At 40.2% G+C, this 23977-nt stretch overlaps 1 protein-coding gene and 1 non-coding gene across 2 annotated transcripts in view; one reads left to right on the top strand and one right to left on the bottom strand.

Annotated features, from left to right (window-relative positions):
- Window positions 1-15188: 15188 nt before the first annotated feature.
- Trnak-cuu (transfer RNA lysine (anticodon CUU)) lies at window positions 15189-15261 on the top strand. The gene has a single exon. It is a non-coding gene; the product is annotated as a tRNA-Lys (tRNA).
- Window positions 15262-16903: 1642 nt separating this feature from the next.
- Window positions 16904-23977, bottom strand: part of LOC145438525 (SWI/SNF-related matrix-associated actin-dependent regulator of chromatin subfamily A member 2-like) — a 20298-nt gene continuing 13224 nt past the window's right edge. The window contains exons 20-30 of the mRNA XM_080315857.1: window positions 23543-23685; window positions 22926-23113; window positions 20809-20918; window positions 20634-20751; window positions 20250-20396; window positions 19431-19580; window positions 18721-18935; window positions 18451-18658; window positions 17453-17627; window positions 17139-17251; window positions 16904-17064 (exon numbers count right to left, since the gene is read on the bottom strand). Coding sequence (XP_080171983.1) covers window positions 17041-17064; window positions 17139-17251; window positions 17453-17627; window positions 18451-18658; window positions 18721-18935; window positions 19431-19580; window positions 20250-20396; window positions 20634-20751; window positions 20809-20918; window positions 22926-23113; window positions 23543-23685 — 1591 coding nt within the window. The 3' untranslated portion in view covers window positions 16904-17040. The remainder of the gene's footprint in view (window positions 17065-17138; window positions 17252-17452; window positions 17628-18450; window positions 18659-18720; window positions 18936-19430; window positions 19581-20249; window positions 20397-20633; window positions 20752-20808; window positions 20919-22925; window positions 23114-23542; window positions 23686-23977) is intronic.

The raw sequence follows: 23977 nt of genomic DNA, 5'->3' as shown, positions 1-23977 counted from the left end.
CTTGGACGCTTCATGCCAGCCTGGGTTCTTCTGATTCTCTTTAAATCCTAATCCAATCGAAGTTACAGTATGGCATCCTTTGTTGGTGGGGGTGGGGGGGGGGGCTGCCAATAAAACTGCACTCGAGCCACTGCAAAAACTACAACATAAGGTACTCTGTATCATAGCTAGAGACCTACAGGGGCTTGGTTGTCCATCCAACGAGACGCTGCTGAGAAGATTCGATGTCCTAAACATACAAGATATGCGGAAACTAGAAATCGCCAAGTTTATGTATCAGTTCCACTGCGGTCGTTGCCCCGAATATTTCAATGACTTCTTTACCTCGGAATCAAAAGCGCACAAGTACAGCACACGCGCGTCCACGTCTTCACCGAAAAGATCATCGCTCCATCAAATATGCCGGGCCTGATGTGTGGAACAATATTCCGCCGGCTATCCGACAGTCGACGAGCATCTCCACATTCAAGTCGAAATACAAGCAATTACTACTAAATAAATACTAGTCCATCCCCAAGATTACCGGACCACGACTGACCTATCGATCTCGCCTTCCATGACATGCTACCCAATTTTTGTCGGTTGCTTTTTTCTATACCATCTTCTTTACTTTTCATTCCGTGTGCATGCCTCCTCTTTACATCGCCTAGGCCAAGGTGGCGGGTGTCCGATCTCATAGACTACTCCAAGTCGCTTCGACACCTTCCTATCTTTCATTGTATCGCATTTCTGTGGTGTATTGAACTGATAAAATATTGCTAATATTACCAATGATGATGATTAGAATAGCTACCCACTGGCCCCGTCCGTTGCTAAATTTCGCAACTTTGACATTCAGAGTTATTTTTCAGCAGAAACTCATCTACCGATAGTGCTCTGAATATCAAAGCAAGGAAATTCAATATAGGTGCGGGTTAACGACGGGAGTAAGGGTGACCCAGGGGGTCGACAACTCGAAACGGGTTGCGGGCCACTTTTCAAAATTCCTAGAGGCCGCGGGCTTCAATATCGAGATAAAATAGGCAACGCCTGGGCCTCTGCAACGCAGTTTATTAACCAGGTTTGGATAACTCTACATCAGTACAAGGCTGTGCTAACATGTGCGACGGGCATAGTTCACAGAAGAAATAATATGTTATTGAAGAAATACAAAATAATATGTTATTGAAGAAATACAAAATAATATGTTATTGAAGAAATACAAAATAATATGTTATTGAAGAAATACAAATACAACAAAAATTATGATTATCACTTTCATTCTATTTTGAACTATGAGCTGATCACGATACCTGACAAAACTTTTCAGCAACCAAAGCACGAATGGCCAAACTTTTTGCTATTCACCGCTGCATGTCGATTACCTATGTAGTCTGGTCGCATTCACATGCATAGTCGTAACGGACTAGCTGGAGGCCAAATACACACGTTGAACTGTCCATATCGATAATCGTTCAATGTCCATTACCAGTGAACTCCGGACTAGTCCAATAAATTTCCTTACTTTGACACTCAGAGCACTATCGGTAGAGTTTCTGCTCCTTATTTAAAAAAATATAACTCTGAATGTCAAAGTTGAGAAATTTAGCAACTGACGAGTAAACTGCGGTAGCAATGGGTAGCTATTCTCATTAATATATACCCAAGGAACAGCTCTTGGTTTCAAATAGGTTGTTGGAAATTGACATAGGCCTATAGTCTTCAGGGTTAGTAATGAATATAACTTGAGCTTAACAAGGTGTGTTGAGTCAAAAAAGTATGGGAAATATAGGTTTACCATATTCCAAACTGAAGCATACCCATGTACAAATGCAGTGTACTCTTGAGATTGCGATTGCCCCACCTTACAGTCGAAAAACCAGAATGAAAAAGGTATGGAAATTTTTCTTTGTTACCAGCTTTCATATAATACCCTACTCGCTTGAATATACTTATAAGGTTTTGCTCAATTCGCATTCTAAATTGCGTAACGCTTGACCGATTTCAGACCATCGACCAAGTTTCGCCTCAATTTAACATTTAACACTACACCGCATGGCATTCAATACCACATAGGAATATAGACCAATATACTAGCTACTCAGAAAACCCAGTGTTAAATCTCAACTGTACTCCAACATCTGTTTACACCTTTTTGAATTTTACATTAATAAACCTGAAGGCTGCAGAGCTAAAATGAGCAGAAAATCGTCAATTTTTCAAAACGACATAACTTTTGTCCCCGGAGATCAATTTTACTCAAATAAACTTTATTGTGTTCGAAATTAACTCATCTATGCATGTACCAAATTTCAGAAGATTTGTGAATGTGGTGGTTCCAACTTTTGTTGTCCAGGTTGGGAATGGCCCTAGTCAGTGGCGTAGCAGCCACTTGGCGGTTCTGGCTCTACGCCAGGGGCGGCAGGCTCCAAGGGGGCGGCAAAATGAGGCTAACACAGTGTACACAGCTGGCTAAAGCAGCGTAATTGGCAGTCCTATAGCTGGCGTCCCGTGAGCTAAAATTTAATAAAACTGGTCACCAAAACTATAGTGTCACGCTAATTCGTAAAACACGCATTAAAATGTTAACATGACAAGGTTGCGAGATAGCGCAGTGGCATAATCCGTGGCTGCAACACCAATGGCAGCGGGTTCGAGTCCGACCGAGGTCGACTTCAAAATTCCTATACCTAAGTGTTGGAGGTTTACCTAGGCTCCTCCTCGTCACCCCATCCGCGACAGAGGTGTTATACAAAAGCCTAGAGGTGAGCCGTGCTATAAGTCGGCAGTTATGGAAAACAAGAAGAATACCGGTCTGGTGTAAATGACCATAGTAGTCAACAAACACCATGAATACACCCAAAACAAACAAACAATGTTAACATGACAATGGAACCATTCCGAAATAGCCGTCAAGACCGCGTGTTCCTAACAATGGTTGGTTAGTTAATACAAAGCTACCTCATTCGACACCATATTTATACTCGTGTCCGGATCTTAATCTGACCATTGGTGTTTCAATTGAGGGCTGTGCGAGGAGCTTCTCAACGCTCAAACTGATTAAGTCTTATTTACTTCTACCATGAATGATGATCGGCTATCAGCTCTATCGATAGCAGTGGTTCTCAACATTTTTGTCTTCAAGGACCACTTTTGGACCGCCACAGACCCCCGTGGACCCCCTCAAGTTTTCGTTCAAAATTAGCTCAATTATCGTGCAACCGCCAACTGTCTTGTGCAAACATTGATTTTAGGTTAGTAATAAACAGCCAGAAAATGAATTTTATTCAAAATAACATCACCCTATATGTCGAAATTGGGTAGACTTTTAATATTTCGAAACGAATTTCCCACCTGTATTTATTGTTTTGAAAATTCTCGTCTTTGGTTGGATATGAACGAGTGCCGAAAGTCCATTTCCACAAAGATATATTGGTGGTGAATGTAGCCTAATATTAACGCGTAACGCTTCCGACGATAGGTTTTTGTGTGTGTTTGTAATGAACATATCATGTCCACGCAGCCTTATAGGCATTTCTATCTAGCATCTCATCTTGACGGTATTTAGTGGTTATATACTTATATCACAGAAGAAAATGGCGCGGTTTCAATTCCTTCGTTGTGACAGATCAGGAAAAAAGTTCAGGAACATTTATTTCAAACGAATGTTTACAAATTTGCTGCGATTGACAACTGCAAATCCAAAATGCTATCTCCAACATTCAATTTTCAGAAACCTTAACAAAACATTTAAGTACAGCAATATATGTTTGCATCGGCATGCCATTGGTAAGTTGACAATAAAATGAGTTTGCACAGTCGGATACTTCATCTCAGACGACCATTTTAATGACGTGAGTCCTAAAGTTACAGTAATTATGAAGCGAAGCGAAAACTGTCACATGCTTTTCCTAATTAGAAAAATGTAAATTAAGTTACCAATGACTTTACAATGACCAGAGGCTTCGTAGATCCCCTGAAAATGCTTCGTGGTTAACCAGGGGTCCGCGGACCCCCGGTTGAGAACCACTGGTCTATAGAAAGAGACTACGTTCAAAATCTTGAATTTGAGGATATTATCGCTGATTTTTCATCGGCAAAGCCCGAAAAGTTTAGTTTTGAGACGGCTATTGATTTTCTATTTGCACAATACACCCGTTAGAATAGCTATTTCTTGTCCTTAATATTTTTGGCCTTATTAACGTTGAGACCGTGAGGCTGAGACGCGGCATATTACTTGTAATTATTTTTATTGACATGATCAGTGGCGGCTCGTCCTATAGGGCAACTGGGGCATTGCCCCACCTAAAATTCTATTTAATAACAATCATTTACCATTTATAGACGCACAGCAAACAATATATACCGATATCACAGCGAAACACGCATTCTTCTTGTGCTTTCGCTTGTAAATGCCCATAGCTAGCGCAGTCTCTGCGAAAATCGAATTCTCTTCTGTGTTTTCGCTTTGTGAATGCCTAGCCGGGGCTTGCCCCGGTAGCGCTCATAACAAGCTTTCACCGCTCCAAGTTTCAGGGTTGTTAATTAAAGTGTAGAGTAGTAATTTCGTTTCCAACGTTGACAGTGTGCTAATCCGTCATGTATCGCGAACAGATTTTACTTAAAAGCGGGCATTGGTCTCCATTGATTTTGACGATGTTTCATACCCAGATCGGTCATGACATTTGGCATAGTTAGTCATAGTGTTAGTATCGAACGCCGTACCAAGTTTTAAGTTTATCACGGAACTATGTGGGTGGTAATTTCGTCTCCTAAGTCGAGTGAGAGCTGACTCGCCATTTATCACTAACAGATTTTACGCAAAACGGTATTGGTCTCTATCGATTTTAACGATGCTCCATACCTAGATCGGTCTTGAGCTTTTGAACGGTATGTCTTGATTTCAGTATCGAACGTTGTGCCAAGTCCCGAGGTTGACACTCAATGATTTGGGCACTAATTTCGTCATCGAGGTCAAGTATAGTAGAGATGGGTGCTGATCTGACACATGGCCTAATACTAATTACCGCATTGCGGATTTCACGCAAAAGCCGCTCTGTTGGTCTGTGTTAATTTTAACTGTGTTTCATACTGAGATAGGTGAAGAGATGATGATCTCATAAAAGAGGTGTGTGATTATCTCTTACTACTATCTCTCTCTCTAGTAGTTCCCCTAGACGCCAGCGCTCAGGCAGAAATGTTACCCCGCCAGTATGGCACAAGGACTACGTTATTGGGGCACAAATTTTATGTTGATTCCCGCTTCAATCGCCATTAGAGTATTTGGTTGGACGTTCTCTACACGTTGTATTTTGAACTCCTCACTCAATGCTCGTTGATTTCGTTAGGAGTTGGGGGGGATGTGTGATTATCTCTTACTACTATCTCTCTCTCTAGTAGTTCCCCTAAACGCATGAGCGATCTCGTCTTCTCGTTGTTGTGATTGTGCGACGTGCGTGCATGTATATATTAGCACCCACGTCTTGTGAGTCGTTGGAGCAGTAGGGATTAGGCTAGTCGATGCAACTGTTCTTTTGTGTTTCAGTTTGATCATTTATTACGGTATTTAACCTATGAATAAATGCAAAGTTGCACAAGAGGTTACTAAGATTCGCGGTTTGCATTCAAATCTTTACTTTATTTTATATTCTCCAATGTCAATTTTACCGTGAAATTGTGGCCTTCAAGCCATTTGCTGACATCCCTATGTCAAGCGCGTTAGCTATAGTTCGTTTTCGATGATGGCTAACAGCTGATCGCTTGATCAGTCTATTCCTCAGTATATTTTACGCTAAATTCGGTGTTTTTACGCAAGACTCGGCCATTATCAGCCTGGAAATTATCCATTGATCTAACCGTACACGGAAGGAAAGCGCACTCTTACCCTTTTCCCAACGTACTTCGACAAAAAAAATGAAAGGCTGACGTATAAGCGAGGATAAGGACGCCTTGTTATACACTTTTACACTGCTGGTACAAGGGGACAGCGTCTCTAGTGTGACCGAAATTGGGTAACGTGATCTGAACCATGCGGGCTACTGCAAACGGTGCCTCGATATTACCCGATGGTCGACATTGCTCAACTCGAGTTGACTTGTTTATATTCCAATACATCTTTTTCCGTAGTAGTAACCACTAGTGAACTTGTAAAATTCCTATAGTTGAAAAATCGCTTTTTATCAACTTTGCTGCAGTGATTAGGCTCGATGCGTTAGATGTGCTCACGATTCTTACGTTCTCATTCTGGGTATTCCAGATTTCAATGAACTCGTCGATGAACATTTTTCAACTATGAAATCACGCCGCGCGCAATAGGCCTACTGATAAAAACGTTAAAATGTGCAGGTATGAACTATACTGTACTTCATATTTTCTCTCGAATAATTTGAAATGCGTAATCATTGTTAACCATGTCTAATGTCTATACCCCATTCAAATTGTGTGTGGCCATCACGAAGTCACATTTTCACGTCGCAATACACTATTGTGACGTCATTTAGACAATTAAAATCGCGTACACCCCTTGCCCCACCACACGATATTGTCACGAGCCGCCACTGGACATGATTGTTTGAACATGATTCTATATTGATATTAGCTGCGTTCTACTTAGGGGGGCGGCATTTTAAGCGAGAGCCAGGGGCGGCAGCACATGCTGCTACGCCAGTGGCCCTAGTTAGATCAGTGAAATTCCGGACGTATGGCAACCCTAAACTAAATGTTCTTTAGGCGGCAATGGCCGGAGCGGATGAGACGGTATTATTATTGTTTCATGCAAACGCGGTCTGTGCATTGAGGGAGAAGTCTGTATAGTGGTTTCCGGTACTCGGTGTGCCGTTCAGTCCGAACGTATCTGCGTAGTTCGTTCTTGTCATATATTTATGAGGTGCTTCTTGAGTGTAAAATGCGGAAGTGGCGGATATAAGACCATTGTAATGCGAATCAGATACACCCCATCCCAGCGGTTAAACTAAACGGCACATCCTCATTGGTTTATTAGCAATTTTATCAGTTCAATACACCACAAAAAATGCGATACAATGAAAAGACAGGAAGATGTCGAAGCGACAAGGAGTAGTCTATGGAATCTGACACCCACCTTGGCCTAGGCGATGTAAAGAGGAGGCATGCACACTGAATGAAAGTAAAGAAGATAGTATAGAAAAAGAAAGCGACAATAAATAGGGCGGCATGTCATGGGAAGCGAGATCGATAGGTCAGTCGTGGTCCGGTAATCTTGAGGATGGACTGTATCCTAGGGGGGTCTCAACTCCCACGCTTACAGCCTCATGCAGCGTTCGCTGCAAGCAATGTCAAGTAGATACATACACCTTCGACCACGGAACTCTGCTTCAACGAGTGAGCAAATTACGGTAACTGTACGCGTACGGCCATTGTCGGTTTGAGATCTACATCTCTCGTGTAGAATACGAGAAGTCTGGGGTTTCTCTTGGGCATTAAAAACCAACCAACCCCTTTTCCTTTCCTACCGCGACTGGAGCCTTATCAATAATGACAGTAGTCAGTATAGCTTTGTAAAGTTCACGTTTTTAGCCCTTGATAAAAGCTCGTCATTGCAGAACAACTGTCCCCTTTACACGTTAGCACTGCCAGCATTTACTCTGCAAACGATCCACTCTGAGAAAACGCATACCGCACACAGATGAATAGCTATGTAAGTTCCGTGCACTCGTGCGATACTAGGCTAAAGTAGCCTACGCTGGACTTTGTTCAGAAACTCCGATGTTATTCATTTCGACACGGTTGAATCAGACAACTGTAGCTTCAAGATTTGCCTGTTTGTTGTTCGATATTCATGGAGTTTCGACTACGTTGGTCATTGCAGCAGCGGGCCGATATTCTCGATTATGATTTTGCACTTGAGCGACTAGTAGCAATCTTAGCAGACCAGATTTGCGCACTCTTTTCCACGCGGGTGTGACGTCACACGCAAATAATAGCCGCGTTTACATTCATTTGTATTTGAAAGAACCAGATCTGACCGTGAAGTGAAAACATCGTGACCAAAAACGAAGTTGATCCGAAGTCACGCAGACGCATACCATACAGTGTTAGAAGTTACGCAATCCAACAACCGTGTGGCATGCATACGAGTGATCAGGCGCACATGTGCTCACCATAAGCAATCCACTATTGCGGTAAATCAGGGAACAAGTGGCAAAACAAGAAACTGAATACTTGGACGCAGGCTCGAACATAGCTTCACCTTACAAAGCAGTATTAGCGATGTGCCAGCAAATACTGCAGAGCAAAATGGCGCTTTGCATGAATGATTCCCGTCGAATAAGATATCCGTATTGGAATAAACCAGAATAATTCTGATCGGCGATCGTTCCAGGTCATTGTCGGCAACCAGCAGAAAATCCAGCAATCAACAAATAACGATTACAATTTTAAGATCTTGCTTGATGACACAAAATCGAAGAAAGTCTGCGAAATGCAACATCATACCAAACAGTATTGCCGCGGTCAAGGTTGTACTGAGAGGCATGACGAGGTATCACGCAAAATCGTTTCGTGGCTCGTCTTTGAAGTAAGTCAACGCTGACCATCATCACACCATCTCGCAGTATTAGTACACAGCATCAAACTTATACTGCGTAGTGTGATCGTGGTCCAGGTCAATCATGAATCGATAGTTGTCTTCCGCATTACTTTAGAATATATATGCTGAATGCAGAGAAAAATTGGATACTAGAAAGAAACACAACAAAAATATCCACTAACTTTATGGTGAAAAACACGATGGAAACTCCACAAACAAGATAAGCTATAATAATATTGAAATACATCCGAATATTTTGGCCAACACTAGTCAGCGGTCATTGTCAGCAACTAGAGACATTCAATATTCAGCCTTACCAATAACAAGTCATCTACGCGACTCAATCACAAACTATCACATGCCCCGCATCAAGCCTTTATATAGGGCCCATAATTCGTGGTTTTACATCACATCTGGTCTGCAGATTCAATCAAGGCTTGTTCAATCATCCACACAAGCCCAGGTGCGCCGGGCAGTTTCTATGATACGGAACAACGAACTTGAATGCCGACTTTTCTCCAAATGAGATTAGCACTCGTGGCGATGAAAGGAGGGTAATTAATTGTCAGGAAACACTCGCGTCCATGTCAACTGTTTCGTTGATTCCTTTAAAAAGGGGACATTGACAAACCCCCGTTGCCTGGATCAGTGACGTAGACCGCCCCCTGGACAACGAATGAAGTGTCAGCGCCCCCGACCCCCTCACCACGCCTAAATAAAATTAATGTTGATTTGCATTTATCACAGCTAATAACGAGACGAATCAAGCTGATGTATTATATATTATTATCATCATCTTCATCATATTGGGTTTGAGTTTTGATAAGATAGTGTTACCGTATTTTGGAGTTCTGAAAAGAGGACACTTTCAAAATTTTCAGACTTATAATACCGGAGTCGGAGTAAAATCCGGAAAAATTGGTAAACTTATTTAGAGTTTGTAGTCGGTTGACTAAAAAAATGCTCATTACTTTCGTTCGACACCAAATTTACCCACTTTTTACTTAAAATTAGTGATGTTAACTAAAAAAGGTCATCTTTCTCGCTCATTTCCTGAAAGACCCACCAGACCGTTACTTGAGTGCTGACTTCCTATATATCAGTACAATTTTTACATACATTTAAACAAATTGTTAAAAAATGAGGACCAATCCTCTTAAGGTATTTCATTCTGAAATTTCCAGTCTCCACGTCCCGTACTGTCAAGTCCGTTTCTGCTGCGAGTCAGAAACCTTGTCCAAGTACTGAAGACACGCTCTGTCAAATATGAGCGGGGAAGGGCAACGTACTCTAGAGAATGGATTGATAATGCGGTAAGGAATTTATAATTGGAATATATCCCGGGAACAAATCACCATAGCCTCATGCCGTTTTCAAATATGATTTTGATTTATGCTTCTCTGTCAAAAGGTATTCGAGCTGGACCGGTAGCTCATGCTATATATAATAATAATTGGAACAGTTCACGTCTAACAAAATTTGGGTGAAATATCACAGGCTTATTACTGAGTCCAAACAGTGCCGTTTTCGTCTTCATCAGGTTTCATTATTACTACGAACAGAAATATTCTACTGATAAAATTTGGGAGAATATGCCCGTCAAGTGTGACTAGAAGGGATATCGCTTCGCGCAGCCTGAACGTCGTGCCGAAGGCATCGGTCTCAGTACTGTGGATAATTTACAATCGTTTGAAGCAAAGATTAAAAGCAGTCTCTCTCAAAAATCCATCACACTTTGTAGTGAGCAATAACTGATCAAGTAGTTCTCACATTAGGCAATGTAACACGGTTTCTAGGGATTCTGTCGACTGCTAAATTAGTCCCTTGATGAGCAGGATCATTATTGTCAAGTAACTATGGCTTTTCCTGTACAGCTGATTAAATAGAGATGGGCGACCCTAAATTGCCATGAGTGAATCGATTTTGCATTTTTATTGCATATTCAGCTGCTTTATTCATCAATCGTTTCTACACTATGGAGTAGGCTAGTGCCTTCCAAGCCTACACCGCCACCCAATTTTATAGCCAGCGCCCCAAATCGCTCATTCAACCGCCAGCGACCCCAGGGCCCACTTTGGGAACCACTGACGTAGACCATCCCGTGGCATGTTCAACCGCAAATTTACTTTCCAACTGTAAATATCGAAACTTCCTGAATTCTTTACCATAAAACAACACAGTTACGTACAAACGTGTACCAAGAAAATTCATTTGCATCCATTGCTAGATCAAACTCACCGCGGTTATGGTGGTTGAAATCCTCTCATTACATCAGATTCAACTAAAATAATAGAGTCGCTAATTTTGGAGAATGAAATACAACTGTGCCAGTACCATATACATATAAAATAGCAGTCAGAGGTTTGGTTGCTGCGAGATATCTGTAATGCAAAAGGTTTGTGTCAGCTATACTACTTCATAGACTTCCATACTTTCATTACATTTGCTATTTCTGGTTACTTGCCTACTTTTTGGATTTACTTTAACTCCACTACTATTGCATTGATAACATCAAATTCATAATAACATCACAAGGTAAACTGATATTTTGACCATCTATGTTGATTAGGGTTGAGAAAATTGTTGGGTTGGCTAGAAAAACTATGCACACCAAATTTGGTTCAATTCCAACCAGGAGCCAAATTGCTACAAGAGAAGTAGGATTTGAATTTATTATGTAAAAATTGAATAAAATTGCTTATAAAATTTTCTGCTCACCACATGAAATTGCTAGGTGTTCTACAGAAACGATGCCCACCAAATTTGGCTCAATTCAAACCAGCGAAGAATTTGGATATGAATAAAATAGTAACCTGGCCACCGTTAATTGAATACATTTTATTCAAATCCAAATTTTTCGACTGCAACAAATCCACTTTTAGCTGAATTTTCTGAGAGCATCGTTTCTATAGACAACCTAACTATTTCATGGAGGGGGGGGGAGAGAACAGAACATTTTGAATTTTTTTCATCATAAATAAAAAACTTTCTTCTCTTGTAGCAATGCGGCTACTGGTTGCAATTGAACCGTACTTGGTGTGCAGACTTCAATTTAGCCAGTACAATCTGATAAAAAGAGTTATTTAAAAACACCCCTAATGTTCATATTGTTCCTTGTATAATGCACATTTATAGTTTGAATGATAGTTTGTTTGAAATATCATGGCGAGGATGACCCAACATCTAGTTTCTAGTAAGCTTGGATTATGCACTGATGTAGCAAGCAGGTACCAGATTAATAATAATATTGAATTTATCAATATAGACAGGATAGCGTTCGATACAGTAGTTAGTCATTCAAAAACATTTCATCTATAAATGCCAACTGCGGACAAGAGCAAAAACTGATTGAGGTGAAATAAACATCAATAGAAAATTGGTAGTCGTTTGAAAAATGATGACCAGTAATGGTCATCGCAACAAGTCACAACTTTCTTACAGCATGAAAAATTATTACCTTCATCTCACAATATACATTCGGTGGCCATATAATTGACTTAGTTTTATACAGGCGGCTTGTGCGGAGGCCAAAACTTCTCCCGTGAGTGAAAATGCAAGAAATGATATTTGCTGCAATAACAGTCCCGTAAATTTGTGTTGTCTTATAATAAAAAGATCAGTTGCATTACCGTAAAATAGTTTGGAATCAAAGTCAATACAACAATTCAAGGTGTCATCCTTCAAGAGCAGGAAGTATGCAACATGCTATACATAATTCAGGTAGATAAAATTAAAAATTGAACATTTGAAAAAATAGTATTTACAGTGGCAAATTCTACAATATGATTAAACTATCAACCGCATATACTATTACATAATTCTGAAATTTTTGAAACTGTTTCCACTCTGGATACTTTCCCCTGTGGAATCTCGGTTCATTTTATGAAATACATCCTGTGTGATGAGAGCTTTTCTGCAGGGAACAATTGAGTACTCAAACAGAAAATTCTGTGTGACGTTGCCACCGATTCCACTCTAGGATATTTTCATATTGACGCGATCAATCAGGTTATTAATTAACGATTTATTACGAATGTCAAAAGTTTAAAATCGCAAAGCCTATTATTTTTCATATGTTCTATGGAAGAAACCTTTCTATCGTGCGCTTATAGCAGTAGCTGTTTTCAGTCTGGGGAGTTAGTAATTAATTACAGAGAACAAGACGCAATGATTGTATTCAAAAGATATATTTCAAATATTCCAGACCCCTCACCCCTGACAATACAGCAGCATTTTTTAGTGTAGCGATAATGATGCAACGAGGCATATTATTTCAATCATACACATCTTGTATGCTTCTAGAGTTCAAGCGGCGACACTTAACTCTTATAGTATTTGTTTTGCTGATCATTTTCAATTTATATAACAGAAAAACTACACAACTCAATTTTCCGCCAACAGTTATACAGAGTAATGTCACACTTTAGCCATCAACTCTTATGCGAGATAAAATTTACAGTCATTGCTGACATTGCATATCAAAAACCTAAATAAACAGCCTGGCCTAGCACATGATAATGTTGGTTATTGTTGAAAACTGATTCAAGTGTCCAGCAAACAATACTATACCTGGATGCTATTTGACAACAAGAATTATACTGCGCATGAATCCTATCATCATTCATAGAAAATAATAATCATCACAGTTCCGTTGAATCGTACATTATTATGCAGTGTCATCTGGATTAGTTTCCAACAACTATTAATAATCTGAAATCAGATGAAATTACATTAATGATATCGAATAGGCAGTTTGACGTTAAGCTCCTCAAGTTCTTGAAATTGCTACATTTTAAAACTGATAGAAGTATACCGTAGGAGGTTAATACGGAACGAACGAATGTATATACACACATCTAATTCCAAGCTTAGATCAGTCCAACAACTTGGATCGACTTACCACCGAAAACATTTGCAAAGAAGCTTATTTACGGCGGACCTTCCAACACTCTGACTCCACGCCATGACTCGTTGGGGTGAATGGGAAACCCCATCGAAAAATCCCACTCACAAGAGACCATGCGGTTAAGGATGATTGGCGCGCAATTGCGTAACGTCATCGTACACCACGTGCCATCTAAAAACATCGCAGATCGGAATGTTGCTGCATATTCGTTCAGTTACATTTTATCAAATATGTATCATAATTTTTTCATCAACACCTCTGAAGTTCTATATTTTTGATTGAATGGCGTAACTTTACATGCTTCTAGTCATGCACCGCTGAATCCGAGTTTGCGAAGGGCAATGAGTTTTCGTCACTGAGCATGAGCAGTATCAGCATCAGTTTATTTACATTTTCATCATTTCAAAACACCACAAAACTGTGATACAATGACCAATGATGAAGGTGTCGAAAAGATTTGATGTAACCTGTGGAATCAGACACATAATTTGCCATTGATTGGGAGCCGTGCAGTGTGCATCTGAGTGCATTGATCGGAAACGTGCCAAACTTTCCGAGAGTCCGTGTATCTGTGTATGCAAGGGTTACCATATTTTGGAAATGTGAAAAGAGGACACTTTTTCATAATTTTCAGAGGTACAATACTGGACTAAAATCTGGGAAAATTGGTGTTGCTTGGCCGCTGATTTCCCATGTCTCAGTCCAATTTCAAGTTCAAGTTTATTCATAAAATTTCATCACTTCAAAACATCACAAGACTGTAATTTCCACGTACATTCAACCAAAATTCTCAAAAAAGAGGAGAAATTCCCAAAAAAGAGGTCCTTTAGGCGTCCTCCGAGGACACTTTCAAAAAATGTAAAGAGGACATGGTTAACGCAAGTGTATGCGTGCGTGCCTTTGTCTCGCTATGGGAGGTAGAAAGACACAAGCAGTCGATCGAACGAATGGATAAAATATAGAGTATGGATGATCGAGCCGATATAAGATTCACTCTTTGCTAAAGTGCTAATGCCATTAAAGCCAGTTATGACCTTGGCGTCATTTGTTCGTGCGTATATTTTGTATTTGTATCAGTTCAAAGCATCGGATGATTTCGATAAAACGTGCTTTTCGTTTCAGTCGAGTGATGCGACGAAAATCGACGCATCCATTCAATTCACTATGATAGGCCGATGAAAAGTTGTTTCGCAGTCCATTCTGTCTTCTCTGCGTTTGCAATATTGTCGAGTTTATCGTCCAAAACAATAATACGTGCTGGAATGCATCGTAAAAATGTGCGTTCCTTGCTACAGCGTAAACCCTCCCGCCAACCATTTCTAAACCCTTTACTCGTCATTGTGTAGCACTCATCTCGACCTTTGTCTCTTGATTCCAGTTTCAAGTGATGGGAGTTTTGTAGGCTGGTGTGAGTTTTCGCGCGGATTTTCGTCGTATGGAGTCCATGTTTACAAAGACAATTCAAAACTTGGCTTTCGCGCGTCGCATACATCACTCTGTTTAAAGTTGTTACAAATTTTGCCAATTCCGGATACTAATATTTCGCCAAAAGAAAGAAACAAGTCTCGGTAAAGTCAATCAACCAACCCAGAAATTGGCTCGTACACATCCAGGAACATAAAAGAATGAACCAACATTATTGGCATCCGTATAAGTAGAACCAATGAAGAAAAGACAATTTATCGATGATAGAGAGCATAAATATTATATAGCTTTCTTGATGAAACTTACGACGTCGCCCGGCTAGCTCAGTCGGTAGAGCGTTGGACTCTTAATCCAACGGTCGTGGGTTCGAGCCCCACGTTGGGCGCCTTAGTTTTTTCGTCTCGCCTGCATATGGAAATTTCGCATTCTGTCATTTCATCATCATCATCAACATCATTGGTTTATTAGCAATTTTATCAGTTCAATACACCACAAAAAATGCGATACAATGAATAGACAAGAAGATGTCGAAGCGACTTGGATTTGTCAATGGAATCAGACACCCACCTTGGCCTAGGCGTAGTAAAGAGGAGGCATGCACATTGCACACTGAATGAAAGCAAAGAAGATAGCATAGAAAAAGAAAGCGAAAAGAAATAGGGCGGCATGTCATGGGAAGCGAGATCGATAGGTCAGTCGTGGTCCGGTAATCTTGAGGATGGACTGTATTTATTTAATAGTAATTGCTTGTATTTCGTCTTGAATGTGGACACTGGACATGCTCGTCGACTGTCGGATGGCCGGCGGGATACTGTTCCACACACCAGGTCCGGCATATTTGATAGAGCGATGATCTTTTCGGTCGATCATATGATATTTGGACGACGTGGACGCGCGTGTGTTGTACTTGTGCGCTTTTGATTCCGAGGTAAAGAAATCATTGAAATATTCGGGGCAACGACCGCAGTGGAACTGATACATATACTTGGCGATTTCTAGTTTCCGCATATCTTCTATGTTTAGGACGCCGAATCTCTTCAGCAGCGACTTGTTGGATGGGCATTGGGCAACCAGGCCCCTTTGGGGCTCTAGCTATGATTCGGAGTACTTTAAGCTGTAGTTTTTGCAGTGGCTTGAGTGCAGTTTTACTGGCAGCCCCCCAACACAGGATGCCATAATGTAACTTCGATTGGATTAAGGATTTAAAGAGTATCAGAAGAACCCATGCTGTCTCGCTAGTCATACAGCAGAAATCGCACTGATTTACAGGAAATATTTCATAAACATCTATATATTTTGAGCAGATGTCATGTTAACATTCCTTCATTCGTTCAACACTGTTGTTGATGCACAACTACATAGTAAGCATGGAAAACGATCGTTCTGTCAAGTATGCAGTACCATAACTGTGGAACGGTATTCGTACGACGATGTCCAGTTTGCCCTATTCAAGATTCGTACAAGACTCTACTCAGTCTACTGAATCAATACTCGCATTCCGTGACATGCCCCCATTTTTACCGCTTGCTTTTCTATACTATCTTCTTTTACTTTTCATTCCGTGTGCACTGTGCAATGCGTGCATGCCTCCTCTTTACATAGCCTACGCCAAGATGGGTGTCTGATTCCAAAGACTAGTACCAAGTCGTTTCGACACCTTCCCTCTTTTTCATTCTATCACAATCTTGTAGTGTTTTGATCGGGAGGAATTTGAAATATTACTGATCTGAACAGACGAGAATATTCGGGTATATTTCAACATGAAAATACTATTCAATTGTATATTGCAGTTGTGCACCTCTAAGAGTTTTTTCAGCTGATTTTGCGCATTAGCATTATGTAGCAGTATATTAGCCACGTAATGCGGTAGTTTTTTGTGACTTGAACTTTGTCAAAGGCTTGTATGCTAGCGCAAGGGTTCGTAAAGTTTGAAAAACAAAGATTATCTATCTGGACCACTACTTAAGACTATTTCACATAGACGTCATCCTCACAAACTGCGCACATTGCAACAAAAGACAAAACCGTATTTTCAAGAAGCAATTCTTTTATTTTCAGTACAAAAAAAAACGACTTCCAATCTCAATTCACGTCATCGTAGGAAGACAATTTCATGCGTCCTTCCAAATCGACCCTTCACAAAAAACGGGAATCTTCAAAATCTTCAATTTTCGTCAGATGATTGTTCCTGGAAAGAGAATAAGAATGTGAATTGAAAAAAAAATGAAAAATCAAATTTGGAAAAACTGTGATGGAACTAACGGAGAAATCTTCGTCGTCCGAGATGACTTTTGGCCTCTTGCTTTTGACCTTGAATTTGGCAGGAGTCGAAGTTTCCGAGCCCTCCTTGGACAATCGGATTTTCATCTTCAGAGCTGAGGGAGAGAGAGTCGGTTTAGAGACAGATTTGAGAGTCTTCAAGAAGCTTCAAGTTTCAACTTCAAGCGAGTTGATCGAAATTTCACCGATGAAAGTGCGGAAACCAGTTTTTACTTTACAAAATTCAAAGCGTAAAAGTAAATAGTTTTACCCAACTGGGCATTTTGAGAGCTATTTGTTTATTTTATTCAACGTACGTTCATCAACTTCATCTCCACTGGCTTCATTCTGCTTTACGGACTCTGCGTCATCATCGTTATCGCCACTGGCCGCGTCAGAACGCCCGGTCGCGGGGGGCAACTGCCCCGTCTTTTCCAGAGTCTCGCGGGCGTACGTGAAAACCGTACCCAGTTTGATCGAGTCTTCGTAGATCTGTGAAAAGAAAGGTTAACGGTAACACAGCGCTTCCACTTCGACCTCTCACGGTAACTGATTATAAATTAGAATTTATTCTTTTCATTGAATTTCAGATATGGAACTAGTTATGATGAAGGAAAATCTTGTCATTTCTACAGTATCCAACTCAGATTCACTGCCAAATCCCGGAGAACAAGCATCTTTTGTAGGGTTGCCATACGTCCTCTTTCAAGAGGATTTGTCCTCTCTTTTTGACTTTTTTGAAAGTGTCCTCTTGGAGGACGCCCAAATGTCTTCTTTTTTGAGAATACTGGTTAAATATAGGGCAAAATTCGACTGAGATACAATAATTCAGCACTGTAGTAACGCACCCAGTGGATATTGCGGGAGCTGGGCCGGAAAGTTGACCTTTTCTTTTTTTTCAGTCAACCGACCGCGAAGTGGAAAAAAATTTACCATTTTTTCAGGATTTTCCTCCGGTTTTGCAAGTTTGAAAATTTTGAAAATGTGCCCTATTTTCAGATTTTCAAAATCTGGTAAAACGACATTGTCCTGTACGATTTAGTCTATCAATTCCAGTGCCAGCAACAGGTCATAATGAAAAATGATGACCTTTTTTTTAGTCACCAAATAGCTTCTTAGTCAACAAAATGAGGCCACGACCAGGACAGGGAATGGAAATAACCTATTTTTAGTCATTGACTTTCAAATTTTGCGGTTAGGGGGGCCACACGGCCACCAAAAAGACTTTCTACTTAATTCACGACCTTAGTTTTGTTTCTATCGTAGTAGCAAAGTTGGCAGCACGCAAAAAAGAAACAATCCAACAATCACTTACCAAAGACCCCTCCATGTTGTAGGTCTGCGTATTCTTGCACAGCGTCATAAACTCCCTCTCCAAGTCGTCCAGGCTCCTGTACTTGTGCTGCTTGATCCTGTCCCGAATCTTCTTGATGTCCACCGGCCTACGTATCATCTCGTAGTAATCGGGGAGGTCCCTGCGAGGGGGCAGCTGCATAAACGGGTCGCTAAGACGTCGGCCGGAGCTGAAAATTCATGTGAGACAGTGGAAATAGGAGAAAATTGCGGCCAGTAATGAAGCACTTACCTATCTGTGTGTTGAATGACGTGGTCCACAATCTTCTTCATGTTCTTGGTCAATTTTGGCGGGTTCGGGGTCAATTTCTCGGCCGGGGGACGGCCCCGCCTCTTCTTTGAGCTGGACTCAAATTTAGAGTCGTCCTCGAGCCGTTTTCTCTTCCTCTGCTTCTTGCGACGTTTCTGCTCCTCCAGCTCGTCCACGTCCACCCCGTCTTGTATTGCCTGGAAAACGGGGTTTTAAAACTTGAAAAAAATGCCAGATTTTCAGATTCCATATTTTGGATCGATTTGGAATTGGATATAAAGTTTCCGATACTTTTCGATTCGAGATTTCATGGAGAAAATTCAACAAAAGAATTTTAAAAATAACTATCGCTCATATAAGTGATGCAAAGAGGTTCCAGAGGTACTTTCTACTTTATAAATTCCAGTGTGAAAAGAAGTAATTTTAGCTGAAAACTGTCCAAGCACAAGTACAATCAGCTAAAAACAGGAAAAAGCAGAAATTTCAAGATAAAAATTTATGAAAAAAATTTGAGAACATCAGGTTCAATTTCGAGGTTCAAATTTGAACCATGAAATTCTTTTTTAATCTTACTTTACAATTTCCATTTCTGGCAAAAAATGTAAAATCATTCCAAATTTGAAAAAAACACGGAAAATATTTACAAAATTTGACATTTTTGGTGTCAAATTCGAGCCATTAAAACTGCCCACCTTCTCCCACTCCTTCTCGGTGAGCGACTCTGAGTAGTCAACCTCCTTCCTGACCCTGGAGCCCCGCCCGAACAACTTGTCCGTCTCTTCTGCGTTGGTCAAACGCTCCACATCTTCAGAAGTCGCCAGAAGCCAAGACGGCAGCTCGTCCTGAATAAAATATTATTGAATAAAAAGAAAAATTTTCCATTGCATATCAAACTTGGCACAGTTCCAACCCATAGGAATGGAAATTTTAAAACTTACTATAAAACAATGGAAATTTATTTTCGGTTTAACTGGCTACCCCATAAAATTGTTGGGTTGGCTAAAAAAAAGCTGGACATTAAATTTGGCATAATTCAAGATGTCAGAGGCGAAGTTATTACAGTAGAAAATATTGGATACGAAGAAATAGAAGTATTTCCAATGGGAAGAAGTTCTCTCATTTAACAATTTTTTAATAATGTTCTAATAAATACCGATAGAATTTTCCACCATGAATACTACTTTTCAAATTTACAATAGTTTAATAAATATTGATGGAATTTTGGATATGAAAATACAGTATTTACAGTGGAAAATTCTATCATTTAATAATTAAAAAAAATGCCCGAATTTTCTATCGTAAATACCATTTTTCAGAAAACTTTTAGAGTAATCGTTTGTACATACATATATTTAAGATAGTTTTCAAATAATTTTCTGATAAATAATGGCAGAATTTTTCACCGCAATACTATATTTCACAAATCTTACTCCTCTTATACCAATGCTTCTACAGGTCAAAATCGAACCAGTAAATTTTGACAAAAAAACTAGTCTTCAACAGCCACGCACCTCTTCCATGAGTCGCGGTTTCCTGTTTGGGTCCCGAGCTTCGAGTCGTCTGCGGTCGATGTCCATTTGCTGGAAGAGCTCGAATTCCTCTTCAGTCCTGGCTATCATTTGGTTGACTGTCTCGTCGTCTGGGACTTCATCCTCGTCCTGACAAACAGAGAGACACAAATGAATGTAAAATTTAGAAAATTCAGTCATACTTACAACCTCGGATGCAATTCATGAAAAAATTCATAAAATTTACGTCAAATATTGCCAGCTATTTTTATTTATAACCTTAGACAGACACAATTAATGAAAAAAGAACATAGAATTTCAGCTATTTTTTAAAATCATTTCAATGACAAAATTAAATAGAAGGGAGAGTCAGACAGACAGACACACCTCATCGTCAGCAGACTGTTTGATAAGCTCAGTCAAGAAAGCCCGTCTCTCGCTGCCCGTGGATTTTTGATCGAACATCCCCGCCTGAATCACTTTAGAGTCCACGTTCAGCTTGTACCTGACCAAGGAACATTCGCTCAGCAAAGTGCAACCGCGCAATAGGAGAGAACTCTACCGAGCCGCTGCCAAGATTTTCTCTTCCACGGAGTTGACCGTCATGAGACGCAAGACTCGGACTTCGTTGGTCTGCCCGATACGATGGGCTCGGTCCTGGGCTTGGATGTCCTGCGAAAAAGTGAAGGAGCTCAGCTAAATCTATCATTTTTTATTGTCACCAAAAAAATTTAAGTGGCTTCTCGAAAATTTGGGTCAGTTCATCTTGTCTGAAGTTTTTTTTATAGATTTGAATTATCTTTTTATAAACTTTCAAAAATTGAGTATTTTGTTCATTAACCCTACTCCCGCGGTCGGCCTCCAGGCCAAATTTTAATGCATCAACCAAAAAGTTCATAAAACGCGAACAACTGGACTTGAACCGACGCCCAATATATCGCCGTGATCAGGAAATAGCAGCCTAACCAACTGAGCTACTCGGAAGACACAGGCGAGAGAGGTGCCGATGATATTCAAACCAGTCTACGCGATTTCTCAAAAGTAAACGATAAATTTGTTTTTCGTTTTCACGTGACGTGATACATAATCCTTCCCATGGTGAATGACCACGTGGTTGTCTTACATATCAATTTCCGTATTCAAACAAGACATTACTGAGCTTGAAATCTTTATGCAGCCGTGCGCACCACGACTGGGAAGTTTTCGTTATAAGCGTTACTCACGGCCGCCGCTGATTACGTCATCGCGGATGAGGCAACGCGCGTTGTAATTCGTGTTTATTTGGCTTTGCCTGGTCCAGTTATATATAAGTCCAAATCCATGTTACTGATCTTATAGATACTATTGATCGTACATAACTAACAAAATGTTCAATTTGCAACTGTACAAGGCCATCGGAAGTGCCTTGTTTGACACATCTCATAGGCGCGCGATTTCACATGTTGCTTCATTTCATATCAATTTGAAACGTGTTCTACACATCGAATGTCCGATACAGGTTCGTCAGTATATGGGCATATGATCACCATCTATTCATTGAAGTCTACAGTAACTTCGTATAACATATAAAACGGATGATTCAACTGTCTGTATGATGTTGTTATTACAGGCGCTAGTACCGTACACTCGCGCCAACTTACACACCCATGTCTGCAGTGTTTAGCACTGGCGTCGTGTAACTTATATAAGACCAACCTTCGTGATACTGATCTTGTTGAAGTGTTATGGACTGCATCTAACTATGTGTGTGACATTCAACTGTATAAGGCAATCGTAAGTGAATGTATATGGCTTTATGCGGCAATGCTCATACGTGCGCGGCATTTTTCACATAACAGATTATTGCTTTATTTCACACCAATTTGAAGCGTGTTCTACCCAACTAATTCCCGATATTATGGTCGCAATGAACTCTTGCGATCAACAACTACTCTAAAACGACAACAGTTTCTGCTTACGACGTGTAGAACGGAAGATATAAGGAATTATAAGATTAGCGTTCATTCAGGCGAACTGAGCTACACATTGTATTTTGCGGGAAACGTTTTTCTGTATTCAATCTGCATTTTGAACAGGTTATGCCATAAGGCAATGGGTTATATATAGCTGGTCGTATGCGTATCGCAAGATGTCGTTAATTGATTGAAGCGTGTTTGTGAAAAACTGCATGGATCCTCTAGGATCCACCCGCGGCGAAAGGGTTAAACTGAGTCAATTTTTCTCATCTCATGACAAATTTGAGTTTTTCTTCTAAATTTCAATTCAACATTATGATCTTGGTTCATTTTTTTTATACATCCGAATCTTGTTTTTATAAGCTCGAGTGAAATTTTTTCCTAAATTTGAGTCATTTATTCTTGTCTGCTTACAAACTCAAGTCTTTTCAACACAAATTTGATTTTTTCCTGAATATTTCAAAGTACGTGCTTTCAGACTAGGGTACTGTAATTCCTACATTTATTTTGTAGGAAAAACTACCCCTACAAGTCTAAAAAGTATTTCTACTTTTCCCAATATCTAAGTTATTTCCACCTATACAAAAATGTTGATTTTTACGCAAAACTAGGTCCAGAATACTAAGACGTACTTCTAATTTCCAAGTTTTTTAATAACTTTCACTTCAATATAAGCCCAAGTAGAGTTGAAACACTCGGTAATTCAAGTCGAGTCATTCCCCACCTGGTGCGGGTTCCAATCCGAGTCAAAGATGAGAACGGTGTCCGCGGTCTGCAAGTTGAGTCCGAGCCCCCCTGCTCTGGTCGACAGCAGGAAGATGAAATATTCGGAATCCTTTGCGTTGAAAGCGTTCAGAAGCAAACCGCGATCGTCAGCCTTGGTCGTGCCGTCCAATCGGATGTATTTGTGCGCTGAGACGGAACGAATTCAAAAACTCGCTTTTGTCAAACTACAAACCAGTTTTAACAAGTTGACGGATAAGTAACTACTGCTTTTTCGAGTAGTTTCATTTCGTAGAGGCAGTTGCGCATTTTGAAAAGTGAGCAGCTCTACCTCTAATTCTAATTTAGGATTTTGTAGAGTAGTTCTAGCTCTAGCTTCAGCCGCCAATTTCAAAAAGTAAGTAGTTCTAGTTCTAGTTGTGATTTTGCCAAAGTGAGTAGTTCTAGTTCTAGTTGCAAGTTTTAAAAAGGGAATAGTTCTAGTTCTAGATGCCCATTTTGGAAAATCATTAGTTCTTGTTCAAGTTTTTAGTTTTAAATAGTGAGTAAGTACTAGTTCTGGTTACGAGCCTTAAAAAGTGAGTAGTTCTAGTTTTAAAAAGTCTCTCTCCGACTCACATCTGAAGTTGAAGTAATCCTCCAGAATGGTCATGAGCGACGTCATCTGACAAAAGAGCAGCACCCTGTGCCCGGTTTTCTTCAACTTGGGCAAGATGCGGTCCAGCAGCTCGAACTTTCCGCCGGCACGGTACAAATCAGGCCTAAAAGTATCATATCGATTATGAGCACGGAAAAAATCGAGCGCTCTAGTGATTCGAGCATCACCAAATATGACATTATAACAGTTTGAAAGATGCTGAGATTTCAAATTTGCACCTTTTATGTTACCGCAAAGAAGATAATTTCTACCTCACATTAAAGACGATGAACTATTGAGATTTATAGCCTTCCATACTGGGAAACAGTATTGGAACCATAATTCACGTTGACAAATTAACTCTTAGTGGCATCATTTTAATACTTGAACGAATGATCTGTTACTCAACACAAATC

This window comes from Botryllus schlosseri, chromosome 5 (genome assembly GCF_051294905.1).
Source record: "Botryllus schlosseri isolate E-star chromosome 5, Bs_hap1, whole genome shotgun sequence".
Taxonomy (NCBI): domain Eukaryota; kingdom Metazoa; phylum Chordata; class Ascidiacea; order Stolidobranchia; family Styelidae; genus Botryllus; species Botryllus schlosseri.
This window is presented reverse-complemented; position numbering and strand designations above follow the sequence as displayed.